General features: G+C 43.9%; 1 protein-coding gene across 1 annotated transcript in view; it reads right to left on the bottom strand.

Moving 5' to 3' along the window:
• ITGA9 (integrin subunit alpha 9) overlaps nucleotides 1-27,582 on the bottom strand; it is a 445,717-nt gene that overhangs the window by 369,890 nt on the left and 48,245 nt on the right. The window contains exon 4 of the mRNA XM_083186309.1: nucleotides 1,048-1,171. Coding sequence (XP_083042435.1) covers nucleotides 1,048-1,171 — 124 coding nt within the window. The remainder of the gene's footprint in view (nucleotides 1-1,047; nucleotides 1,172-27,582) is intronic.

Below are 27,582 nucleotides of genomic sequence, written 5' to 3'. Positions count from 1 at the left end.
AGTCTCAGGCTATGCTACCCGTTCACATCCATTTGCACAGTGAGCACATTAATTCGCAAGGCGGGATTTCACTGGAATAGGGTGGCGGCTTAACTGATCGCACCAGCGCCGCATCGCAAGGGACAGCTCTTATCGCATGATGTTAAAGCATATGCAATCATTAAGAATGTGGTGGCCGGCGAATGGGGGCGAAATAGGCCTGCGGATGTTAGAACATCCCACCCGGTATGGGTTTGCATCATAGCTAATAAATTATACCACTCACTTTAGTGCCTGTGATACATTATGCCATACACCGTAATGCCTGACACATTATGCAACACACCACAATGCCCTTGATACATTATGCTGCACACTGCTACATTATTTTCCACAGTAAGACTTCTAATTAATTTAAAATTACCTGCTAGTGGCCAGGGGTGTCATGCTCGTCGCCAAGGGGTATCATGTCGCCATGCTCTGGTTGTCCTGCTCGTCACCAGGGGTATCATGTCTGGCTGTATTGCTCATTGCCAGGGGTATAATGCCAGGGGCAGTCATGTTCTGGGTGTAATGCTCATTGGCAGGGTTTAATGCTCGTTGTCAGGGGTATAATGCTCATTGCCAAGAGTGGCGCCAGGGCTAAGCGCTCCTGGCACTTCTGGGTTACGCTGCAGTGTTGTGCTCCCTGTCAGATTCTAGGGATCGAATATGACTTCTAGCGTTTGTCTCTTTCGAGGTGGAGGAGTGCTACAGGTGGGCAGGATGAGGAGTGCTGCGGTGAGCTATCAGTAGGGGCTAATTCAAAGATGAACTCAAATATGTTTGCACACAGGGCAATTTTTTTACTTGCCCCCGCCAGCTGCATACCCTCCAACTGTACCGATTTAGCCGGTACAGTACCGTTTTTATCTTTCTGAATATATAACCAAAGAGACAGTTCTGTCACGTGGGTCCGTGTGCATGGCACACCCTTCACCCATGAAATATACGGCACTGGAGTATGGGATAACATATATGTATATATGATTAGGCATAATCACATGCATGAGGAATCTGGGAACTTACCCTCATAACAAGGCATCAGCTTCCGTCCATTGGCCTGAAGGTTTGGTGGAAGGATGACACAGAATCCATAAGGAAGTATAAGCTCACTTTCATAGTAGATATTCTTCCAGCGATGAGCACATGCCTAAATAGATATCACAAGTGTGGTTATTATAGTGAAAAACATAGTTCTATCATGCATACTGACAATAGTTTAATTCTGCATCTAATGCCGTGTCCACACTGCCAGTGTGAACAACACAGCTTTTACCTGGCATTTTAATGCCGGGAACTGCAGCGCCGGACCCCGTTCTCACTGCTAAGGCAAATTCCCTAGTGAAGCAATTCTTGCCTTTTAACACAGGCTTTTTTTTGCTATAGCAGATTTAGCTGCTGCCATTACAGTATAATAACAGTCTATTCACTACAATGAGTTATACATGTGTGTATCTAGTAACAGTACAAGCGGTATTAGCTTCCCAACATATCATACAATAATATGCATTGCAGGGGTGATGTCATCAGTTAAGAGGTCAGACTTTGTGATGCCTTTAGTCCTAGTGCCCAATTTAATAAAACAGTTTTTTTTTTATTGTATTTTCTTTAGACTTGTTTTTCTTTCAACCCTGCTCTGAAGCATTATTTGGACAACATTGTCCAGCTATCAAAATGGCAGGAAAAGGCAATTCCCAAAGCAAAACAGACAGACCATTATAAAGTACGAGTGTACTGTAGGTCTTTCCTTTGTCACAAGGGATCACTATACAAGTTTATGAGAGTCAACATTTTACATGACGTACAGCACATTGGACAATAGCTTCAAGCACAACTTAACAATGGCTATACTAAGCAAGTCTCCAGTTAAACTGTGAAGATAAGAGCTACTTGTTTGCCAGAAAGTAATTAAATAGATTGTAAAATAAGAAAAAGAGGTTTGTCTGGTCTATTTTTGGTTCATCATGCTGATGAGTACATGAAATAATGGTTTCCCAGTGTATGACACATTTCAATTAGGTGCGATTTGGGTCCTGCAATTCCAAGCTCACAATACTTTTACCCTCCTGCATTGCCCTCCATCTCCAGCGAACCGACCCTCGGCGGGGTCCGTGGGTCACGGTGAGGGAGGCGTGGCTAAAATGACGCAATCACTCTAGCCATGCCTCCAAACAGATCAGCCATCCGTAGCTCCACCCCCGCTCACTCCCGGTAATGGGCCCACCCCCCTGCCTCACTGAGCTGGCTGCCCTCTTCCGGAGAGGGTAATCAGAAAGTCGGCAAGCATGGTTTTAATAATATATGTAACTGTAGATTTAAGGGAAAATCTATCTTAAAAGCTCAATAATGGGTAAATGACATGAGCTAGGTATGTGGGGGCATTGTGTTGATGGAAGATGGTTTTTTGTCTTGCAGATGAGAGTTAAAAGGGTTTATAACAAATTTTTACAAAGCAGTATTAAAACACTGATTACATTACAGGCATTTTCCACTTTACGGACACTTTTTGCACAATTAATAACAAGTGGAAAAGCCTTATAGTACATTTCTTATGGCTACTAGCTGCCTGCTATCACAGTTACCAGTTTGTGGGACACGATGGTTTTCCCACTTTTCCCAGTTTAATGTTTGTAAAAAAGCTGCACATCCCCACTGTGGGTACTGTGAATTGGCATTTCTTGGGTGCAATGTATGCAAGTTTCATGACAGAAATTTGCTTTCGCAAACTCGCACCTAATTGAATTAATCACCAACTATCTAACAAGGAGATGAAAGTGTGAAAGTGTGATTGACCCAAAACATATCTTAAGGTTATGTCAGAACTACCTTTGGAAAAAAAATGGTAGGCTTCAACTCATGGAGAGGGCAACACAGGGCCGGACTGGCCATCTGGCCCTTCTGGCAAGTGCCAGAAGGGCCGATTGCCAGGTGGGCCGAATTTGTTCTGTGCGCGGCCACCAGTCTCCGACTGGTCTGCAAAAACATGGCCGATGGCCTCCTGCACTGAGGACATTCCTAGTGCAGGAGGCCGCTACAGAGAGAGTGGTGTTGTGGGCCTCCCGTGGACCTTTGTGGAGCGTGTGAGTGACAGCTCCTGCAGGCCAAGCAGCAGTGTGTGCACGCTGATGCGGGGACTCGGTGTAGGAATCACATGTTTGTGCAGCTTGTCACCAGTAAGTGCGGGTCCCAGCGTCTTCTGGCACCACCAGCACAGGCTGCATGAGAGGGATCTCGGTAACAGGAGGACAGCGCAGGAGGTACTGTATCTGCAGTCAGAGTGCATCTGCCCTCTGATCAAGCATAAGAGTTCCAGGTTAGTAGCCACTACATACCCCCTCACAGCCTGACTCAATCAATCCCCCCACCTACTACAGCATTTACTCTAAACATATTGTCCGTCCCCCCCCCCACCCCTCACTGCAAACCCAACCCTGCTCACAGCTACCCCTAGTGTTAATGCCTAGGAACGCTGTTACCTGCATTGCATCCCACCCTGCGCGGAAGTACCCCCAGGCGGAGCAGCCTGTGGGGATCCATTAATTATATAGGGGGAGCAGCCTGTGGGTTCCAGTTATTATTATACAGAGGGAGCATCCTGTGGGGTCCTGTTATATAGGGGGAGCAGCCTGTGGGTTCCAGTTATTATTATTATACAGGCGGAGCAGCCTGTAGGGTCCTGTTATATAGGGGGAGCAGCCTGTGGGTTCCAGTTATTATTATTATACAGGGGGAGCAGCCTGTGGGTTCCAGTTATTATTATACAGGGGGAGCAGCCTGTGGGGTCCAGTTGTTATTATTATTATACAGGGCGCACAGCCTGTGGGTTCCAGATTAGGGGGGAGATTCTCTAAGCTAGAAATGCGGTAAAAACCCTGTTAACGGGGTTTTTACCGCATTTTGGGATGCTGTAAGCATCCCCCGCCGGGTTACCGCGGCGGAAGGCATCGCCAGAAAAATCTGGCGATGCCCCATAGAAGCCAATGGACTTCTACCGCAACCCTCTGCCGCCCCGCGCCGACCCCCCGCCGCCCCGCACGAACCCCCGCCGCCCCACATCGCCCCCTCACCTGTGTCCGGGCAGCACAGAGCTGTGCTGCCCGGACATGTGACCTCCTCCCTGCACTGATCCTCTTCCGGGTGCAGGGAGGAGGAGAGCCCGGCGCAGCAGTGCCGGATATGGGAGGGAGGGGGGAGCCGCCGGGACCTGCTGGGACCCGGCGACTCTCACCGCAAAGGACAGCTCTTAACGCAAGAGCTGTCCTTTGCTATAATTATCGCATATGTTAGAACATATGCGATAATTATAAATGCGATAGGCGGCGAAGAGGGGCATAGATTCTTAGAGAATTTCCCCCTGTGTCATATTCTGCAATGGGCATTACAGTGTGTTCCATAACATGCAACTCCTCCTTTCCATGAGACCACACCTCCCTTTCGCCGCACGGCTTCATGCAAGGATCCCGCCTACAACGGGTGGGCCTTTGGGCTCAAAATGACAGGGACGATTTCTGGTACCAGTCCAGCCATGCGGCAGCATAATATTCAGGCTTAAACAACGTTGAGCTGGTTTGAGATGAAATGGATCAAAGAGTGAAAGTAAAGCAACCTAGAGGTTCAACACATTTGTGGAAGTTCTGCAACAATATTTGATTTTCATTTTAGAAGGAATGCCACAAATGTCTATCTAGCGTCACCTCAGTCTCACAACCTTCACTCCCCACTTAGCTTTGACACTGGTCTCCGATGCCCCCCCCCTCTTGGCTTTGTCCCATCTCACTCTCCCATACTTACTACAGCAGCCATTTCTCCTCATTCGGTCTGTGCTGTCTCGCTCACTAGCAGTGAGAGCAGTTGGGGCACATGCCCTTGCTTCCAACACGTGCATTATATAAATCAATTCTCATAGTGATGTTAAGACAACTTAGTCTTAATGTAAAAGGTCCAGTATAGCCAAAGCACATTTTTTTTTTTACAGAATTGTATACATTGTATGTATAATATATACACAGGACACAAGATCATGGTTTCCAGAAAGGAAACTGGATATGAACATTGACCAGGAAGGAAGCTTTTAGAAACAAAGATAATGCGTCCATATAAATGTTAAGCAACAGGAGGGTCCAAACAAAAAGCAAAAAAGACTTGCACAGTATATGGCAGGTTCTAAGACTGAATCCTAGAAACTACTGTTTATGCTTAATACTATGTCCTTCCACTTCATTGTTGCAGTCACGATAAACAGTTGAGCCGAGGTGTGTGCACATTTATATTGCTGAGCGTCTTTTTGTACATCACCCCCTTTCCAAAATGGACCTTAAAATGATATGTGGCAAAGCGATTTTCGGTACTTGTTTCCTAGCACGGCGCCCATCGCATGGCATTGCGTACCGTTTTTAGTGCTGTTCGATGCGATGCAATCTCCATGTTAAATGCACAGGAGTGCTTGTACAATTAAATATTGCAAAGGATCGCATGCCAGCAAATGCGATATTTCATTGTACAAGAACCCATGCCATGAGATGTGATGGGTACTTACAATGAGATGTAACCCCCAGTATCCACTCCATCCCGAAGCGTGGCAAACGGCGGTGGTACGCGTCCTTCAACCTTTTCATACCCCCACTATCCACGTTGGCGTGGAGTTGATTGTAGATAGTGTGGCGAGCGCAGCGAGCCACCGAGCCTGAAGCATGGCGAGCGCACGCGAGCGCACGCGAAATACGAGCCCGAAGCGTGGCGAGGGGACGCAGAATACATGTAAAGTAATCCGTGTCCCCTCGCGGGGCTTGCTGTACTCGACACGCGTCGGGCGCGCTGTGCTCGCCACACTATCTAATATCAACTCCACGCCGACGTGCATAGTGGAGAACGTGTACCGCCGCCGCTCGCCATGCTTCAAGTTGGCGTTGATAGTGGGGGTGGCGTTGACACTGGGGGTGACACTAAATGATGGAATCACATTGTAAGCACCCATCTGTGTGCTTGTACAATTAAAAATCGCATCGCATGCCGCAATATTGCGGGGGATGCAATGCGAAGTGATGAGATTTCACTACCAATGCCATACGATGGAATCGTTGGCGCCGTTCTAGGAAACAAGTACACAGATTTTCTGTGTGCGACTGCAGCTGTATCTGCATATAAAATGCTACATTACAATGTTTTCCTTTAATATAGTATTTTGTATGCAGATACAGCTGATTAGTACAAACACAAAATAGATCTTTTTGAAGACATACAGGGTGGGATGTATTAATATACATCGCCGCCCAGCCGCCGCGATGCTACCGCATATGTACTAACATATGCGGCTAGCATCGGGGTGAGGTGACAGAGACCCCCGCGATACCTGTAATGTGTTGTGCGGGGGTCTCCGTCACATCCTGGTGGCGATGCCCTCCTGGCTGTGACACCTGCTGGGGGAGGAGGAGATTGCTGGAGGATGGGAGGAGGGGTTGCGCGGGCAGCGGATGGCGATAGAAGCCCATAGGCTTCTACAGGGTATCGTCACCCAGAGGTTGCGATACCCTGCCTGGCGGAGATGGGGCGAACGGGTGATGGTACATACAGGTCCCCTTTGCCACTTAGCTCTTTCATTTCACTTTTAAATAATCTGCAATATTGCTTTCTTTTATATATTGTGTGTTATTAAACTTAAAATTTTTTACGCATCCATTTGTTGTTATAGAATAATTTAAGCGCTGCTATTCTGTTGGCAATCGAAATGCCAATGGTCGAAATTCAAGTGACAGAATCCAGACTGGCAGGCAAATCACCAGCGCCAGAATCCTGACATCACTAGAGAAGCTGGGTGGCGATACCCTATAGAAGCCTATGGGCTTATTTCGCCGCCCGCCGTACGCCGTACGCGCGCCCACCCCCTCCCGTCCTCCTGTGATCATCTCCTCCCCCTGGTGTGACAGCCGGCAGGACATCCGGCTTCAGGGGGGAGGAGGAGACACAGGGGGACGCTGGCAGCCGCCGGTAGGTGACGGAGACCCCCGCAGCCAACATCACAGGTATCGCGGGGGTCTCCGTTACCGCAGCCCGATGCTGGCCGCATATGTTAGTACATATGCGGCAGCATCGCGGCGGCTGCAGTGCGAAGGGCGGAGATGTATGTTGATACATCCCGCCCCTAGTATGGTGTCTTACTGGCTTATGTGGACCGTGTGCTTCTTTGCTAGAAAAAGTAACATAACGAGAGAGTAATACATTACTGCATGTTGTAATATGGGTGCAGAGCAAGCACGTAGTGGCTCTTATGGAAAGGGACAGAAGCCGTTCAAGATGAAAATGCCATGTGTCTGTATGTGTTTCTCGCCCACTAAACATTTACAAGCACTGGCTCACGCTATCATAGACATTGTGACCCATGCACATCAGGGACTGGTTTCCTTCCTGTAGACGGGTAAATCAGCACTTAAACTACAAACAAACTTTTGATAGCAAACCCAGCTTGTATATAACAGGAAAACTGTGACCTGATCTGCTCTCTGCTTTGAAAACCAGTCTGTAGTACTGAGGCTGTAGGTGTTTGTTTAGCGTTCCTCTACACTGTTATCCTGGTGCTGTGGTATACAGTACTTCCTCATGCACTAGGGAACCTTCCACCATGAAATGCTTCACAAACGTACTACACACTAGAGCATGGTTAGTTAGTTATATTTGTTTATAGCAACATTTTCTTCAGTTTCGAGAAATTAAATAGAAGCATAAGATATTGATCCCGCATATAGTAATTGTATTCATACACAAGTACAAACATTGCCCCGTTACTGTCTTGTTATATATACTGTATATATATACTGTAAGTAAAATAATAGAGGGAATATGTAAACAGGGTAAATACTGTACCCTAAACAATATAAATAAATCACCTCATGTCAAGCTTTTGCCACCGTCAACCTTGTGAATGTTGACAATTTGTCAATGTTGACCTTGAGCATATGGACCTTTGGTGATAACAGAACGGTTGCTAGCCAGACGGGGCATGTTGACTGCACTCGGGAAGTTACACAGCCCCCCCCCCCCCCCCGGCTCCCTTAAACGGGACAGAAAATTCTGCTATGGGAAACAACTGTTATCATTGTCTTCAGGTGGCTGCAGGCTGTTAATCAGATGTAGGGCATTTGAGGACGCAAGACGCATACTGCACATGGGCAGTATGGGCCAGCTAACATGCGCAAAGTACAGAACATTAGTACTTTGCATCCTTTGTGCCATTTGCATCGGGAACTGAATCAGCCCCCATAATCAAACTTAACATGTGGAAAAAGTAGCACAATGGAGGAAATAGTACCAAAATTCAGATAAATGCAAACATAGTGTAAAAAGGCAAAAAACAGGTCCGGCATAAGTGACACACAATTATGAATCATTCATATCGAACAGTTTTGCTTAATCTGTGACTATATACTAATTCTGCTGTAACAAAAAATGTCAATCCTAAGCACCTAGTACACTATGGCCTTCATTCTAATCTGATCACTCCCCTGCAAGTTCGCACAGGAGAGTGATGTTTTGTTAGTGCACATGTGCATAGCACAGCAAATTGATTATTCGCTGACCCGTTTGCATGCAGCAGTGCGGACAGGGGGTGCGGGGCAAGAAATGGGTTGCACCCATGGGAACGATCAGTGTTTCATGGGCGTTCCCATGAAACATCTGTGTGTTCCCATGGTAATTTGTCAGTGACGTGGGTGCTGGGGGGCGGGCAGCTGATGTCACTGGATGTCAGCTGCCCGCCCTCTTCCCTTACAGGGGTGCCACAGATCTAAGTCAGCAGAGACTGACTTTAATCTGCGAGCGCTTGAGATATCTGAGAGCGCTTGAGTTGGTATAAAAGTTTTTTAACTGAAAACACACAAGGCCTTATTCAGATTTGTAAACAACCTCGATAGTTTAAAGAACTTTTACATCTGGAATGATCGACATGCTGCAGTGAGTCTGAGTAAGTTTCCGTTTACATCTGATTGACTACGGTCATGATAGTTGTCTAATGCTGTTTCTTCAGTTTCAGAACTTGCACCTGCAGCTTTCAAATATTTGTTGTATGGTTTTGCACAGCGGCTTACTTGCAGCTGTGCAATACCAACCATACAGAATCAGGCCCTTGCATGTGTATAAGGCTGAGCCGCATGTTGGTGGAAATATAGATGAATGATGTCTGAATGGATGTTAACCTTGGTCGGTGAAAAATATAAAATCCCCGTGATTGTGGGAGCTGGTGCGGATTGTTTTGGCTTTAATTTCAGTCTTAAATCGAATTACTATTTCTCATAATTGCACTGGTTCATGCAAATTGGGGCTTTTGGGATTTTTCCATTTGGCCCATGGAATCTTTCTTTACTTCTGTGCTGAACTCTTAAAGACTGCTTAATAACTGTGCCTGCAAACCATCATCGGTAGTACTAATGGATGGCTCTAAGCGGCACAAAGATTCCCCTGCATGCACAGACTTCGGAGCTGCGCTTGTTAATCAGGCTTCCATTAATGCATCTTAGGTTTGCTGGGAGCAGGTGCATAAGCCATAAATAGGACCTCTGTTGCTATAGAATTGACCTGTGCTGACATATTCCCATCTTAGTCCTCTATGATGACCAATGGTAACATCAATAAGAATCTCTAACACATACTGTATCTGCACTGGGAAATTTCAACAAAAAAGTCAAGTTCTAAGGGTCTGATTCAGACCTGGTAGCAAGGCTGCAATTTTTGCAGATGGAAAAAACCATGTTGCACTGCAGGTGAGGTAAATGTAACATGTGTTACATTTAGGGGAGTTATTTTGTTTCTGTGCAGGATAAATACTGGCAGATTTATTCTGTTAGTTTGAACACAGCTCACCCAAATCTAACTCTCTCTGCACATGTTACATCTGCTCCACCTACAGTGCACATGGTTTTGTCCATCTGCAAAAATTGCCTTGCTAACAGGTCTGAATTAGGCTTAAATTTTTTTGTAAATTTTTTTCTATTATGTCTAAATATTTTTTACATTTATTATCAATAAAACATTTTTTTTTTAATTAAATACAGGTACATGTAAACGGTATAATAATGTGGTTCAATCATGTGCATACAGTATTAGTTAGAACTTGGTTGAACCAAGATCAAATAGACTGTATGCCCTCACGAGCAGGGCCCTCTTTCCTCATGTGATTTTCCTTCTCTCACTTAAACCATCTTGGATGACACCAAATCCTGCTATATACTGCCACGCTGATACTTCAGGGTTGCCTACTTTTCTAGACCCTGTGGATCCCTTGTGGCTCCATATAAATAAAGGATATTAATATGTTCAAACTATCTGACACGTTCAAATCTCGTCAACTTGAATTGATCTATTTTTTGATTGATCTAAGCTTGTTTTGTTGTTTGTGTGTGTGTGTGTGTGTGTGCTCTGTAAAGGCCAATGTAAAGCACTTTGCGTCCTATTGTCAGAAAAGTGCTATATAATGCTGCTTTCCCACTGCAGACCAGTTTAAAGTACTGGTAATCTTAAATGGTATTTAAAACGGTATTAGCATTCCCACTGCAGCAGATTACCGTTTTAAATACCATTTAAGTACCATTCCCATTGCAGTGAACCGAGTAAAATGTAGAGTGCCTAACCCCCCCCCCCCCCAGTGTAAAGAGTGCCTAATCCCTCCCCCCCAAGTGTAAAGAGTGCCTAACCCCCCCCCTTACCTGCCCTGTGCCCCCACCTCCCCTCCCCTTGTACTTACCTGCATGGGGATGCAGGGCAGTGGGGAGGCAGCGGGGGTCCATGCAGGGTCCATGCGGGGTACAGGCAGTCCCAGTGCCTGATGAGAACTAGTAGTTCTCACTTTGCGCATATGTAATGAGTGCACGTGCATAATAATGAGCCACTCATTACATATGCGCATATGTAATTAGCGGCTCATTATTATGCACGTGCACTCATTACACATGCACAAAGTGAGAACTACTAGTTCTCATCAGGCACTGGGACTGCCTGGAGGCTAAATAACGTTTAAGAGACATTCCCACTGCCTCTTAAACGTTATTTTAACGTGTAGGACTCTGCTTTAAAAACGGGTTGAAATACCATTTAACTTTAAACGGTATTTCAACTCTGGCACTTTCCCACTGCAACCTTAAAACGGTAAATTGCGCTGAAAATTGGCAATTTACCTTTTTTTAGCTGCAGTGGGAAAGGGGCATAAATAACACTATTATTATTATTATTACTGGAGTATACATGCTGAAAACTAATGCTGCTTTCCCACTGCAGACCAGTTTAAAGTACTGGTAATCTTAAATGGTATTTAAAACGGTATTAGCATTCCCACTGCAGCAGATTACCGTTTTAAATACCATTTAAGTACCATTCCCATTGCAGTGAACCGTGTAAAATGTAGAGTGCCTAACCCCCCCCCCCAGTGTGAAGAGTGCCTAATCCCTCCCCCCCCCAAGTGTAAAGAGTGCCTAACCCCCCCGTACCTGCCCTGTGCCCCCACCTCCCCTCCCCTTGTACTTACCTGCAGGGGGATGCAGGGCAGTGGGGAGGCAGCGGGGGTCCATGCAGGGTCCATGCGGGGTACAGGCAGTCCCAGTGCCTGATGAGAACTAGTAGCTCTCACTTTGCGCATATGTAATGAGTGCACGTGCATAATAATGAGCCACTCATTACATATGGGCATATGTAATGAGTGGCTCATTATTATGCACGTGCACTCATTTCAAATGCACAAAGTGAGAACTACTAGTTCTCATCAGGCACTGGGACTGCCTGGAGGCTAAATAACGTTTAAGAGGCATTCCCACTGCCTCTTAAACATTATTTTAACGTGTAGGACTCTGCTTTAAAAACGGGTTGAAATACCATTTAGCTTTAAACGGTATTTCAACTCTGGCACTTTCCCACTGCAGCCTTAAAACGGTAAATTGCGCTGAAAATCGTCAATTTACCGTTTTTTAGCTGCAGTGGGAAAGGGGCATAAGTAATGTTGTATTTGTGGGTGTTGCACTGTGATTATAAATGTAAATGAGATTGCCAAAGATTGTGTATACAAGCATCAGAGGTTATATAACCATTCATTAGATATAATGTGTGACATGCCAAGAGGTCTGGCATCAGTCAATTACTTCAAAGTGTCTCTGTTTTAAATACGTGGGTCATAAACCTAATGCACAATATTACCCTTCCCGTAACCTGTCTCTGCCCACTACCTGTGCGCAAACATCACTGATTGGAAAGATTTAAAATAGTCTGATGCTAATAAACAATATTTCCATATGGTTTTGAACGGTCCAGCATGCTGCCTAATAACTGTAATCCAGTTTATAATGAGTCAGTAGCACGATTGAAGTGGCCAGTAACTATACTTTCATCTCTGCCACCTGATCCATGTATATTTATTTTATTATTAACAGTTTCTTATATAGCGCATACATATTCCACGGCGCTTTACAGAGAATATTGGAACATTCACATCAGTCCCCGCCCCAGTGGAACTTACAATCTATATTCCCTACCACATGTACACGCACACAGACATTCTAGGGTTAATTTTTTTGTTGGGAGACAATTAGCCTACCAGTATATTTTTGGATTGTGGGAGGAAACCGGAGTACCCGGAGGAAACCCACGCATGTACGGGGAAAATATATACAAACTCTGCACAGTTAGGGCCATGGTGGGAATCTTACCCATAACCTCAGTGCTGTGAGGCAGTAATGCCAACCATTACACCGTCCGTACTGCCCCATATATCGGATAGTATCGGTATGCTGACATTTAGGGAGGGGGCGTTCATAAGACTAACAGTGGCATTCCTATGCGCTGAATCCCAGCACCCAGGTGGTATTTTAACTCTCCCCCCTACCCTTCTAAACCTCCCTTCCTGCAGTTTATACCTAACCCTCCCCTTCCCAGCATCCTAACCTTTATCCCCCTTTCCTGACCAAAACTGTCCCCCCAGCCTAACTCTCCCACACCTTAACCCTAACCTTTGCCTCCTGAGTGCAGAAATGTTAATAGTATGATGATGCTGAACATGCTTGTACAGACAATTCCAGTACCATTCAGAGACCACTGTGCAAGATGATTTCTGTCACAATTAACAAATTTGGGCATTAGGGGCTGCCTATCAGACATATATTATACTTCATGGCAGTACTTCCCAGTACATCATTGTGGTAGGCATACATACCAAATTTTGTCCGTTTCAAAATGGGACCTGCCACACCTAAGATGTGGCCATCCTGGAAATGGGGAGAAGCTACTGGATGGTGGGTGTGACCTCAAATGAAGGGGGTGTGGCCTAGCACTTATGTTTTATTATTTAACCCCTTGGATGCATACTACTGACCAAAGAGGACCGATGTACACTGGAGGACCTAAGTATATTTTTTTCCCACAGGTCTAAACTGGATTCTGCTGGACAAATGGACTGAAGCAAGGTGTCAAGATAGATGACAGGGACCTGGCCAGGACTGACCAGCCACAGTGGTGATGCTTTGTCCGGGGGACCACTACAGCCAGGCTGTTGAAATCCGAAGCTGGTTATAAAAATACGAGGGAGCCATAGTGTTTTTGGCTCACGTATTTTCATAACCAGGACCAATTCAAGAGCCCGATGTTGGTTTATAAAATCACTAGAACAATTAATCAAAGTAATTGAGAGAGCGCACTGTATTGTTCACATAATTACATTTTAATTAAAAAAATTAACAAATTTTGAAACCAGATAAAGACCCTGCCCTGGTCTCCTCGTATAGGCCTATATCTCTCCTAAATCAGGATTTAAAGATATTCACAAAATTGTTGGCACAACGTTTGCAAGTGCTGTTACCCAAATTATTATACCTTACGCAAAATGGTTTTGTCGGAAACAGACACTCAACACATAATGTTCGCACACTATTAGCGGCAATGACCCAAACACATGCGACAAAGGCAAAACATAATATCGTAATAAGTTGCAATGCAGACAAGGCCTTTGACAGGATCTCATGGGCACACTTGTCGAGGCTCTTAAGGGCCCCTTACACTTGTGAGATTTAATCAGATTTGACCCAATTCAGGTGGATTGGGTCAATTTATCTGACAAAATCTGATGTGCCTTTGAGTCATTGTATGATTTCCCAACAGCCTTTTTAACCATAAATTCAAGAAACACCAACTCCTTTTACTTGGCTAGAGGCACAAGGCAAGGGTGCCCACTATCATTATTGTTCGATCTAGCCTTAGACCCTTTAATAAGACACATTGAAAATGATAAGGATTGGAAAGGAATATAATTGGGCAGTTGTGCAGTGAAATCTTCAGCATTTGCGGATGATTTGCTATTATATATGGCAAACCCAGAGACAGACATTCCCATATTAACACGTCTATTAGACCAATTTGAGGTAATAGTGGGATTAAAAATTAACTATGACAAAACAGTTGCAATGGCCTTTCACTTGTATAAAATGGTTACCTTCCCAAGATGGCTATACTGTATGTAGCGCAAATGCTACCACTTATGCTAACGGATAAGGACACCAAAATCCTAAAACAAGAACTCCAGAAATGTATTTGGGCAGCAAAACGCCCTAGAATTTCACTTTTTAAGCTGCAACAAAAAACCTGAACTGGGAGGGGTTAATTTGCCTTGTCTCACCAGATATATGTTGGCCACCAACTATACAATAGATCTGGACTGTATAGGAGGTAGGGACATTTATTCCAACTCTAAAGGCCCCCATACATTAGGCCGACTTGTCCTAGGGACAAGTCGGACCCAATTTACCTGCGAGCCGCCCGGCAGCTCCCCGGTAGGCTCACATACAATTTGGCACTTGATGTGCCATTTTTACATGGGATAAATCGCATGCGATTTATCCCATGTAAAAAAAACCCGGGGAGCTGCAGGGCGGTGAGCAGTAGTGGGGGCGGGCAGCGGCAGTAGTGGGGACGGGCAGTGGTGGTGGGGGCGGGCAGCAGCGGCGGGGACGGGCGGCGTTTGCGGTGAGCGCAGTGTACTTACACATAGCAGCAGCGGCGGGGACGGGACGCGCAGTGGCGGCTATTATATTTTTAAAATACTTGTCAAATGACCGGCCGCTCTCTGATTGGCTGAGAGCTCTCCGGCCAATCAGAGAGCGGCCGGTCATCTGACAAGTATTTTAAAAATATAATAGCCGACACTGCGCGTCCCGTCCCCGCCGCTGCTGCTATGTTTAAGTACACTGCGCTCACCGCACACGCCGCCCGTCCCCACCGCCGCTGCCCGCCCCCACCACTGCTGCCGCTGGCCGCCCCCACCACCGCTGCCGCTGGCCGTCCCCACTACTCCCCCCGTGTCTGTATGCATATGCCTGTCAGGTGGCAGGCATATGCATACAGGGAGGTCGGACGTGATCGTATGTACAGACCGTCCGACCTCCCTGATCCGGTCCGATGCGCACGGGACCGCGCATCGGATCGGATCAAATGTCACATACACACAAAGTGCCGAAATCGGATGAAATCGTCCCAAAATCGCATAGTGTATGGGGGCCTTAAGATTGACCAATATTCTCTAGACAGGGTAAGTTTGGTCTCTTTCCTACACTCCCACAGGAGGTTGTTAACCCCAACAGTAAAGGGGATTGTATTACTGTATACAACCTGGTTAGCTTGGCTGAAAACTAGAAAAATTTTGCAAGTCAAAAGCAATGTTTCATTATTTATGCCAATATGGGACAACCCTTCTTTTTCACCAGGAGGGGCACACACTCAGCTCAGAACTTGGTACAATAATGGCCTACGATTTATTTATCAATTTATACACCCACAAACATTTTGTCCTTACAATTATATGTAAATAAAAGAAAAATACCCAGAGTTAGATATACAATTATTTCCATTCTTCCAAATTCTTCCAAATCTCCAGCTACAAAAAGGAGACACTCAAAAAAAATACCACCCTCAGATTTTAAGTGTGTGCTAGATAATTAATTAATGCTGGGAACCATGACATCCTTTAAACCTCATACAGATATTCCTTTATTTGCCCAAATATAGATATAGAGACCTCCACCAAGGGTCTAATGAAGTGGAGTGTAGACTTCCCTGACGTTCCAATTCAATACATTATTGCTTCATGCCATACATCAAATACAATCCTGGTGTCTATTTCCTATTCGAAAATGCATCTAAAAATATTACATCAATCTTACTTGACACCAAAATTGAAATATTTAATAGGAGAAGCAACTAATACTAACTGCTATAAATGTAACGAACCAAACGTGGACCTATTACATTGTCTATGGTCATGCTCTAAAGTAAACATCTTATGGAAGGAATTACATGATTATATAACAAACGATCTAAAATACCTTTTACTATTTCTAAGAAATGGGCTTTCTGGGATATACACATGGACAATGATAACTCTACTTTAACCAAAGGTCAAAAAAATGTTACTACCAAAATACGCAGCTGCTACAGCTTGTTCCTTGTACTGATAACCCTTTGTATTGCAGTATGTGCATTGTTATTTTTATTGTCTGTAAAGCGCCTTGAGTCCTGTTGGAGAAAGTGCGCTATATAAATAAAACTTACTTACTTACTTACTTACAAAAAAAGCAATCTTATTGCAATTGATAGCACACACCTCCCCATCAATGTCACTGGTACAGCCCAGAGAGCATTATTTGTTTTTGATGGAGTGGCTTGAAACGTTAGTTCAAAAAGAGAAACGGTCAGAAAACTTTTTCGGGACCGGGCTACCCTATGTCAGAACATGTTCAGAGACAATCAAGGAAGCTCTAAAGAAATGCTTTAAATTCAACTCCTTTTGAACTTAAGAAAATAGATAACAAGACAGACATATGTTAAAAAATAAATCCTTTATTTTTCTTTCCTGTGATTAATATCAATCATATTGAGATAAAAGAGCAATCAATGCACACAATTGGTACTAGACAGTTTGGGAAACAAGAATATTACTAACATGAGCGTTATGTCAGTACACCCTCTTTTGAGGGGGGGGGGGGGGTTAGATGTTCTGTATGCACTCTGTTATTCTGTGTTGTACCTGTCATACATGTGTACTGCATTATCCTATATCGTTTTGAACTTTTCAATAAAATGTTATTAAAAAAATAATAATAATTTAATTACACAACAATCGCAGTTGCAATTACAGTTATAAATTAAAACCAATTAGGTAATATTGCACAATTATCTCTCAATTACTTTGATTATCTGTTCTATTATTTTCTACCAAGAATTTAGATATTCTTCTTGGGAGCAGCCTTATATAATACAAGCTGTGTTATATATCTAATCTTACAAACTAATATTACTTTGCCTGATTATTCTAGTATATGGTTTATGAAATACAGGGGGACACCAGTTATTTTGTCCCCTGTATTTCTGGAATCAGAACTGTCTCAAAAAGCCCGGAGCTGGTTATACTTGAGAGGGGCTCACAGGGGGAAACTGCCCCTGCCATAGGACTCACATAGGATACCACTCACAGATGGAAAAATAGCCCCTGCCATAAGGCTCACATAGGAGGCCATACATAGACGGGGTAACTGCATCTGCCATAGGGCTCATATAGGAGGCCATACACAGGCATGGAAGTTGCCGCTGCCGTAGGGTTCACATAGGAGGCTATAAACAGAGAGGAAACTGCCCCTGAAATAGGGCACACATAGGAGGCCATACTCAGACAGAAAACTGCCCATGCCATAGAGCTCATATAGGAGACCATAGATAGACCGGGAAACGGCATCTGCTATAGGGCTCATATTAACAGGGAAATTGCCCCTGCCATAGGGCGGAATATGTGTGCTCTATATAAGAAACTGTTAATAAATAAATAATAAATATAGGAGGCCAAACACATATGGGGAAATTGCCCCTGCCATAGGGCTCACATAGGAGGTGATACATAGACAGGGAAACTGCCCCTGCCATAGGGCTCACATAGGAGGTGATACATAGACAGGGAAACTGCCGCTGCCATAGGGCTCACATAGGAGGTGATACATAGACAGGGAAACTGCCCCTGCCATAGGGATCACATAGGAGGCCATACATACACAGGGAAACTGCCCCTGCCATAGGACTGGTACAAGTTTTGATAGTTTAGTGAAAGGATGCATCAAGCAAATCTATTGCATGTACTGATGCTGACAGTGGGTATTTCAGTCCTTGCCAATTCAGACCCACGCATGTACAAAAGAAAGGACTTTCTATCAGCAATTGCATAAAGTTTCAAGTTATGTCTGTAATGGATAAACAGTATAATGTACCAAAGTAAAACAACTTGAAAACTGTGTTGTCCAAATGAGATTAAATACTTTTAAACCTTTACAGAGCATGTGGCCTGTTTCTGATATTTGGTACTAATGGGGAGTTTATCAAACATCAATGAAATCTAGATCACATCCTGGGAGAACAGAAACGACTGGCCTAATGAATGAGTTACATATGGATGACATCTTTTCCTTTCAGTGATCACAATTACTTAAGAGGTCATCCTCATCTGAACCGGCTGACCTGGGCTGTTGAAATCGTTGTTTATTTTACTGAACAGCATCTAACGGTGCAAAGGAATGTGCAAACCAAAGACTTTGTAAAATGAATACTAAGATCGCCGATTACAGACGATCTGCGGTACGACCGTCTACGACCGGGAAAAATACGGATGAAGAATATGGCAAATTTACTAAGCTCTCCTGATTCGGATTTCCCAATTTCAATGTGTGTGGTATTTGGCTGCTGTATTTAATGGCAGCCAAATACATACAATGCGGTAGCATCGCACTGATCAGTGAGATACGTGTGATGCTGCCCTGTGTAAAAGATAGACTAAATAAATAAATAAATATAAACGGCGGTATTGTCCACCCACCTGGCAATCACACCCACCGGCCTCATTGAGCCTGGTCTTGGTTTCAGAAATACAGGGGGGGGGGGGGGGGAAGCTGGGGTCCCCCTTAATTTCTATAACCAGCACCAGGCTCATGGCCCAGTCCTGGTTCCGAAAATAAAAAACGAGTAGGTGTCCCCCATATTTCAGCAACCAGCACCGGGCTCAAACAGCCAGCAAACTAATGCCACCGCCAGGGGACACTTTTTATACAAGGTCCCCCAGGCAACAACCTGTGACTGGTCAGTCCGGGCCCAGTCCCTAGGGGAGTGGCAACCCCACCAAGGAAGCCACTCCGACCAGGGCACCCCCTGGCCGGGGCTGTCACCAGTGCCCCTAGGGGGTGGACACCGGACATAAATGTGTAAAAAATAGAATAAGCATTGGGGTTTTTGTGGAACTACAAGTCCCAGCAAACCTTTCCCAAGTGCAGGGACTTTGGAGTACCACAAACCCCAGCATGAGGGGCATAAATGGCCCCACTGGGTCTTGTAGTTCTACAATAAAACTAATGTCCAAATAAAACACGCAAAAAACACAGAAAAAGAAAACTTGAATACAGGTTGAGTATCCCGTATCCAAAATGCTCGGGACAATGATGTATAAACACATAAAATAAACACAAATATATTTTATTACCACATAAAATACACACAAATATATTTTATTTGTTCAAAAAACAAGGTTTCAAAACATGAAACAAAATTTGTGTACTATCTCAGATATTGAATTTGAATGCCAAGCAGTCATTTTCTTGTACATATATAGTGATAGTTACATATCATGTCCTCAGTAGTGCTGTTACAGATGTCCCCAGTGAGTTTTTAGCAAAAAAAAAAAAAAAATTCACTTTCTGGAAAGTATGGTTTTCGGAATAATTTGGATAATGGATATTCGGATACGGGATACTCAACCTGTACATACTACAATCCCATACATAATTACCTATAGGGTCCACTGTAGGCCTGTCCTCTTCTCCAGTAAAAATCCTTAGGGTACCTGTGACAATAAATTATACTCACCAGGTCCTCCGGCATAGATTGTATCCTCTTCCGTACAAAGTAGGCATCCAGGGTGTAAATATAACAAACCGCTGTCTTGACACCATACTAATACGAGGAGCCGCAAGTGTACTTACACTTGCAGCTCCCCCCCTGAGGGATTTCCTGGTGATGTCATTCACTGGTATCTCCCGCAGCCAATTAGGAGCAGGCTCCAGGGGAGCTCCGTGGCTGATTGGCTGTTCGCGGCTCCATAGACGCCAATGTTAAATCTATAACATGGGCATCTATGAGCAGTTCCTTCATAGATGACGACGTTAAATCCCTCAGTATCTGTGAGGAGCTGCAATCCCAGCAGCAGCACCGCTTCCCTTCCCGGAGACAGAGCGCTGGCAGCAGCCAGAGAGGGAGAGTCTGGCCTGTGGCTGTTACCAGGTGTGCTGACATCAACCGGTCCCCTTTTATCTTCTCACACACACACACACTGCCTGGCCCAGCTAGTGTACAGTGATTTTTATTGGGTCTAATTCACTGTTAATCATTATTTCTTGGCTCTTATCTGAGATAAGCTGATGGTTAATATATATAAACCTTCATCGGGAACTTCCCTACACAATAGTGAAAACTGCACAAAAATTTGTCCAGCGGTTTTTGAAATTAGCACGTGCAGACAGACAGACAAACAGATGCGCTTAGGGGACTTTCTTTTATACTATGTAAGGATTTTAAAAGTTGGGGCAGTTTTCTGTAGCACTGCACAGTTGAGATGATCAAATGTTTCCTTTTTCTGTAGTTACTGGCAAGTATTTGCAAGGCATTCTTACTTATTTCAAACCCTTCTATTATAAACACACTATGAAAACATGACATGACTTTCTTCAATGACCCGGCCTCTGCAACCTTTATGCAGATGGCAGCCAAGTATGTATGTCAGCTGGGCTTTAAAAGACTGTTTATAAAGTCACATCCTGAGATATGAAAGGCTGCAAATTCTCAATCATTCATTCTTGACTAATAAACAACACAGAAAATCACCTGCTGTTACTTGTAGTGTTGTTATTGTTATTATCCTTCTCATTACATGGCAGTCATTTACGGTATTATCTATCTATGTTTCGTTGAAGAACCTTACAGACAGGGACATACAGATACAGTAAATACACACAAAAAATAATAACATGTTAAACAGAACACATGTCTGTCGAGCTTGTTATTTTTGTCGAGCTTTGTTGTTTTCTCGACTAGAGATTGTTTTTTATGAGGTCGCCTATTCATTGTCTAGTTTTCTCGTCTGATTTGGTTTTCGGTTTCCTCGACTGTCGAGTTGAACATTTTTCGACTTGTCGAGTTATTTTGGGTAAAATCTGTTGAGATAATTCCTGCATCCTATTCAATGTCAAAGAGTACACCTGACCTCGACTGTTTCAAATCACTCTTCCCTCAAAATTAACTCGACAATTATTTCTGTCGTGACAAGGGAGTTTCTCTTGTTGCATGTCCAAAAACTGTGTTAAGTGTATATGCAGGATTCCCTAATTTTTGTAGTGCTTATCTTGACTTCTGTCTTCTGCTAAATACCTGTATTCCTCTTATGTCTAATTTTCCATTTGCTGCATGTTTATATGGTATGCTTTATTTCATTGTCAGCATCAGTTTGCAGCTTGTATTATTATGCATTTGTTTAAAGTATTCCATTTGCCATATAAGAATTATTTTTTCTGCTCACCTTTCATGTTCACTGTGCTGGATTTTGCCCATTGAAAGGCTTCTGTATACAGGTCTATTTGTGTGTACTTCTGGTTTAACCAAACACCTATGTTTAGGACCCTTGTATCCTTGCTGGGGCAGATTTACCCAGGATTCAATGTTTGTTGTTTCCATAGTTTAGTTTACTTCTCCCACAATGCACTCTGTTTACATTCAGTGCTCTCACTCCTGTTCTGAGACTTCAGGGAGATACCAGCATTGTGCAGTCTGCTGATTTGGAAATGTTTTTTATAGGAGAATTTAAGTTTTTAACAAATATCTTCTTTCATATCATTGACTACAAAAATGGATCTCTGACACAATTGCCACTTTCCTCTCTAGGGGAGAACTCGACTTGTCGAGTAGGGAAGAACTCGACTTGTCGAGCTACATTTTCAATTAGCAAAATTAGAAAAACAAATGCAAATGCTCGACAATTCGGACTGTTACTGGTGAGATTGAAATTACAGTTTGAATAGGCGAGAACTGGACTTGTCGAGCTAAATTTTCATGTCGAGCAAAACGAGAAAAACAAATGCTCGACAATTCGGACTGTTACTGATGGGATTGAATACCCCCCATAGGCTTCATAAATGACTTGTCTGTACATGCAGTTTAATGTGACAATTGGAGTACCCAGAGGAAACCCAAGCAAGCACGGGGAGAATATACAAACTCTGCACAAATAAAGCCATGGTGGTAATCAAGCCCATGACCTCAGTGCTGTGAGGGAGTAATGCTAACCATTAGCTGGCGGAGAGGGACTCCATTAAAACTGGGATGCACCAGTCTTCGCCGGCGGGGCAGTGGCATCTTGCCTGTCTTCGCTTCAGGGAGATTGGCAGGGTTAGGGGGTGGGGGGTCGGGGCGGCGAGGGGGACCGGCGACAGGGGAGGTGATGGGGACCCGGGGAAAGCTCCGTTGCCATGGGGCGCTCGTGCATCTCATGCGCGCCCCCTGGCGGGAGCCGGCGGCTGGCGGGGGATGGCGAAAGTATCACCATCCCCTGCAAAGATGAAGCTGGCATATATACAGTATATGGAATACAATATTAATATTTAACACTATAGTTTGTCTCTATATAGGCTGCATCAAACATATAAATAATATAAATGAGTGGTTAGGTAAAAGATAAACATATAATAAATAAATACACAAACATAAAAGAACAGTGCTACACTTTCTAAGCTTAGATTCTCCCACCTCTGGTAGCTACTCTCTGGTCCAGTGCACTGATAGAGGACTCATGTCCACACACACAGAAGCTGCTACCCGCTGGGAATGTGCAGCAGCTCCGCTTTGTCCTTTAAACTGCATGATGTGACGGCAGATCTAGTAATCATATTGTATATACTTTTGATATTGTTGTTGGTTTCCTGGGTAACCAAAACATTCCCTGCATTTGCCTATGCAGTCAGTGTGGATTTGGGGGTGAGCAGATGCTGTGTGCATGGCATCTGTCCACAGTGCTTGGAGAGTTTGGCGGCAACCTAGCATCTCCATGAGTGCTGCATACAATATTGAAAATGGGGAGTATATAACCACTCCAGGTAGACTCCCTGCTCCATTTATAAAACATTTTTCAGATACATATTATTTGTTAGGGGAAGACTAAAGTTCTTATCTGCCGTCAAATTCTATGTTTCTAGATGTTATATGCATACTTTCTCTAACCATATGAGTATATTACTCTAGGTTTGCCATGTACCAATAGAAACCATGCATTAGTAAGAAATAACAGCTAAAGACGCTGATAAGATTCTAAAAAATATGGTCCTCATGGATGAATTAGTGGATGTCTACAGGACTGGTATACACTGGTACAATATGTGAGTATCTGCTGTGAGGTATGCAGCAACTAGATCTCTAGACTTGGAGTGTCCAGGATGGAACATGGGTACTGGACCCAGGCAGGAACAAGGCAGGAAACAGGCAGAGAAGCAGGACTCAAGAACATAACTCCCTAGGGAACGCACAGAGAAGCGCAAGGTTAGGATGCAGGAGTATGGTATTTGAGCCTAGACAGTGTCCAGAGACTTCTTTTCGAGCAACGAACTTGAAATTGGCGCAAAATGTGAGATCACAAGCAGCAAATGTGTTCCTATGGGAGTCGCAGCACCATAGTGAGCAGCTGGGAAGAGATGTTACCGCCATGGGCACTCTAGCCCACTATAGCGCAGCCAACCTGCTACAGGACCTGTAGACCAGCGGATTTGGTTAAGTGACAGCTCCCATGTGAAACATACTCTTTCACACTAAATCACAGCATTACATATAACACAACTTGACTAATAAGAGGTTAATAATAACTAACATGTTCAAAATAAAAATAAATAAAACATGTTTAACTAATATAAACAATACCACAAAACACAATATTTAGACTTTTTTAAAAAAGTCATTTTAGAGTCAACTAACATTAGACAAATAATTTTTTGCCTATTTTAACATTTTATTTTCAAAATCAAATATAGTAGACTGTACAATGAACGGAGATTAATTACCTGGAAAATGAACATTTATTTATATAGCACCAGCATATTCCATGGCACTTTACAGGTTGGATTAATTGTAGTTGTTGGGGCAAATGAGTGGCATTCTTTATCTTAGTATTTCCATTCTTTATCTTGATAGTTCTAAAGCTGTATTATTAACTCAATGTAGGTGAATCATTATTAGATATTATTAGGATACATATAGAGGGTTATTCAGATTCAATCGGTTCCCCGCACATTCACAGGGGGGACCAATTGTTTGTGACTGCGCATAGGTTTTTATGCGAATGTGTAGCCGCTTTAAGTGAGTGCCCACAGTGCTTGCACACAAAAGTCCAGGCGGCGGGCTGGGTAATTTGCATATTTGAACGCCCAGCGTTTCACGGGTGTTCCCATGAGAACGCTGGGCATTGCCATGCAAATTGACCGGTGACACAGGGGACGGGCAGCTGACATCAGCGGATGTCAGCTGCCCGCTCCTCAGCAGATACCATAGAGGTCGCTCAGATCTGCGATTGCTGAAGAAATCATTTGATGATAACCAACCATCGAATGATTTCTCCCCAGCGCCCAAGGCTGCGAATGGATGATGAAATTTAGATTGAAGGGAAAACTCAGATTTTACAGCATGAGCAGATGATAGGAAGTTAGAAATATGCCATACCCTACTCTTTCAGAATGTCCAGAAGAGTCCAGAATTTATGAGACCACCTACTAGATCCCTCTGACTTGCCCGGTGAAGTTGGTGACTTGGGAGTGTGATGTAGCAACTACATGAATTGTGCCGTGTATTTCCCCATAGCACTTTTAACTTGGATGTATCAAGCATCATATTCTTAATACAATATATCCCAACACTTATAATATGGGAATATACAGGATGGTAAATGTGGTCAAACCTCAGAAAACAGCAGTTTTCTGGTATTCGTCACTAACCCTCCCTGTTACTCTAAAAAAACAATACAAATAGAAACCAATATACTATTATGTCTTAATACATCATTAAGTAGTGAAGATTTGCGTTGAAGGGTTGTGAGCAGAAAGACCAAATAGATTCCAGAACATTTACAATGTTGGCTTCTTATTGGTTCTTATACCTGCTCCACCCACTTCAGTGGGTTTATGTCTGCATGGAGCAGGCACGGAGCAGATGGAGTCCTGGGAGGAGGGGAAGCTAATTAGATCCAGGTGGTAATGGGGCTTTATTATGAGAACACTATAAAAACATCAGTGTTAGTGTCTTTCATCTGTAACTTTAAACAATTATCGATAATAATACTGTTATCTATACAGCAGGAATACAATGTTCGCTTGTGCTCAGAGGCTTCTGTAACCTAATTTTGTGTAATGGTTGGAGGTTGACAGCCTTATTATTCCAAGCATATACATAGGCCTGAGCATGAAAAGTTCAATGGTTAACAATGAATACTTGGGCCATATTGCCTTCACTGGCTGCTATTAATTTCATGATGAAAAATTGTCAAGTTGGGTCACGTGTTGTGACTACTTAAATATGTAGCAGCTTCTCGAATGACTGATCACTGCGCACTGCCAAGAGCTTGCCAAAATAACTCCTGTAAAACACTATTTGTGTCACTCGTGCTTTTTGTCATACACATCATTGTTGAGACAGAACAGACATAATTAGAACCTCTACATGTACATACACTGGCCCGGAAGAATTGCTGCATCCACAGACTTGTGAAATGTGCTTTCCCATCAGAGACCCTGATGAAAGGTCAAGATGGCAAAAATGAAGTTGCTTTTCTTCTTTTATGACCTGTAATTACCATCTCATGGGTCAAATGACTGACAAAGCCAGTTCATCTTGAGATCTTGTTCAGTCTGTATTTCGCTGTGACCTAACACTGCCGTATTATTTCAGTTCAGTAACATACACCATGCTTACAATGAGAGCATTCACACACAGCAGCAGCATTCCTTCTCCCCAGCTCTCTCCTTAAGGAAGTGAGGACAAAATAAGGACATGACTACTTTTTTTTATCATGTGAACTGTAGGTAACTGTAGACCTGGTCTTAGTCAGTCAAACATTTAGCCAGAGGCACATCGTACTCTTGGCCTTTGTGACACTCATCAGACAGTAGTGCTGCATGTGCTCAAGTTAATCTTGCGCCTAACAGCGCAGCCATCACGATGCCGTGACGATTAGAATACAGTGACATTCTGTCACATGTTTTTGGCATTACACATCCTCCTTACTAACTTACTTAGCACTGACACAATAGCACAGATAATGTAAATAATGAAAATAGATTACTGTACAAACCTTTTTCAGTACACTGTCAGTGTAGCCCAACGTCAGCCTAGCTTAGTTAGCTTTGTGTCCCAGCGGCAGCCCTGCGTAGTCAGCGTAGTGTCCCCGTCAGGCAGTGTAGTCACTGTACTGTCCCCGTGAGCTGCAGCTCTGTCCCCTGCGTGCCTGGCAAGCCTAATGAGCGCCTCTCACACAGCGCCGGTAACTTCCAGATCCCCTGCGCTGGCGGACGCCAGCAGAGAGGCGCTCCATCTGCCTATGATGCATGAGTGTCTCGCGTCCCCTTGTGGGGCTCGCTGCGCTCGCCACACTTCGGTTTCAGCGGCTCGCTGCACTCACCAGACTTTTTCAAATCAACTCCACACCGACGTGGATAGTAGGGGTATGAACAGGTCGGGTCGACGCGTACCGCGTGCGCTCGCCACGCTTCGAGGTGATAAGGCTAGTGAGGGTGTTTCAGGAACACATTCACACCTGTCATGTCAAGCAGGTTAAAAATGGTCAATGGTTCCCACACAATGTAATAAGCGCTGACACAACACTGACTGACTACGCTAACTGCGTAATGCTGACTGACTACGCTCACTGCGTAACGCTGATTGACTATGCTAACTGCGTAAGCTCCAGTTAGGTGCGATCGTATGCATAGTCGCAGATACAGGCTGACTACGCTGGCTGCGGGAACATTACACTGATTCTGACAGGGACACTACGCTGATTCTGACTACGCTGACTACGTAACTGCCGCAATGAAACCACACAAGTACCCCTTTTTCTTTTATTTTTATTATGCTTTGTTATATCATGTCAGCTTTACGGCATAGATGCACCAGAATTGTGAGCTTCATAACTAAATGGTAGTTTGCCTAGTTTTGAATACAGGTACTAGGTTTAGAGAGATTATAGGTGGTAATAGAATTTTGCATGGTGTGCTGTTGAGTGGGTTTAACAAAAGGTTAAACAAAAGGGCTATCTAGCTCCATATGTATATATGTACTTAAATGCTTGTTGCAAGATATTTCTATAAAACATTATTAACAAACATTATTGTGTCAAGTGGTCCCATCTAGTCAAGTGGTTCTAATATGCCTTCAAATTTGATGTTTCTATTACTAATAAAACATTCTCACCCTCAACCACAGCACAAACTAAAGAGT

The sequence above is a fragment of the Crinia signifera genome, chromosome 5, assembly GCF_055691185.1.
Source record: "Crinia signifera chromosome 5, ASM5569118v1, whole genome shotgun sequence".
Lineage (NCBI taxonomy): Eukaryota > Metazoa > Chordata > Amphibia > Anura > Myobatrachidae > Crinia > Crinia signifera.
Note: the sequence above shows the minus strand (reverse complement) of the source record. Positions and strands in the feature narration are given on the sequence as shown.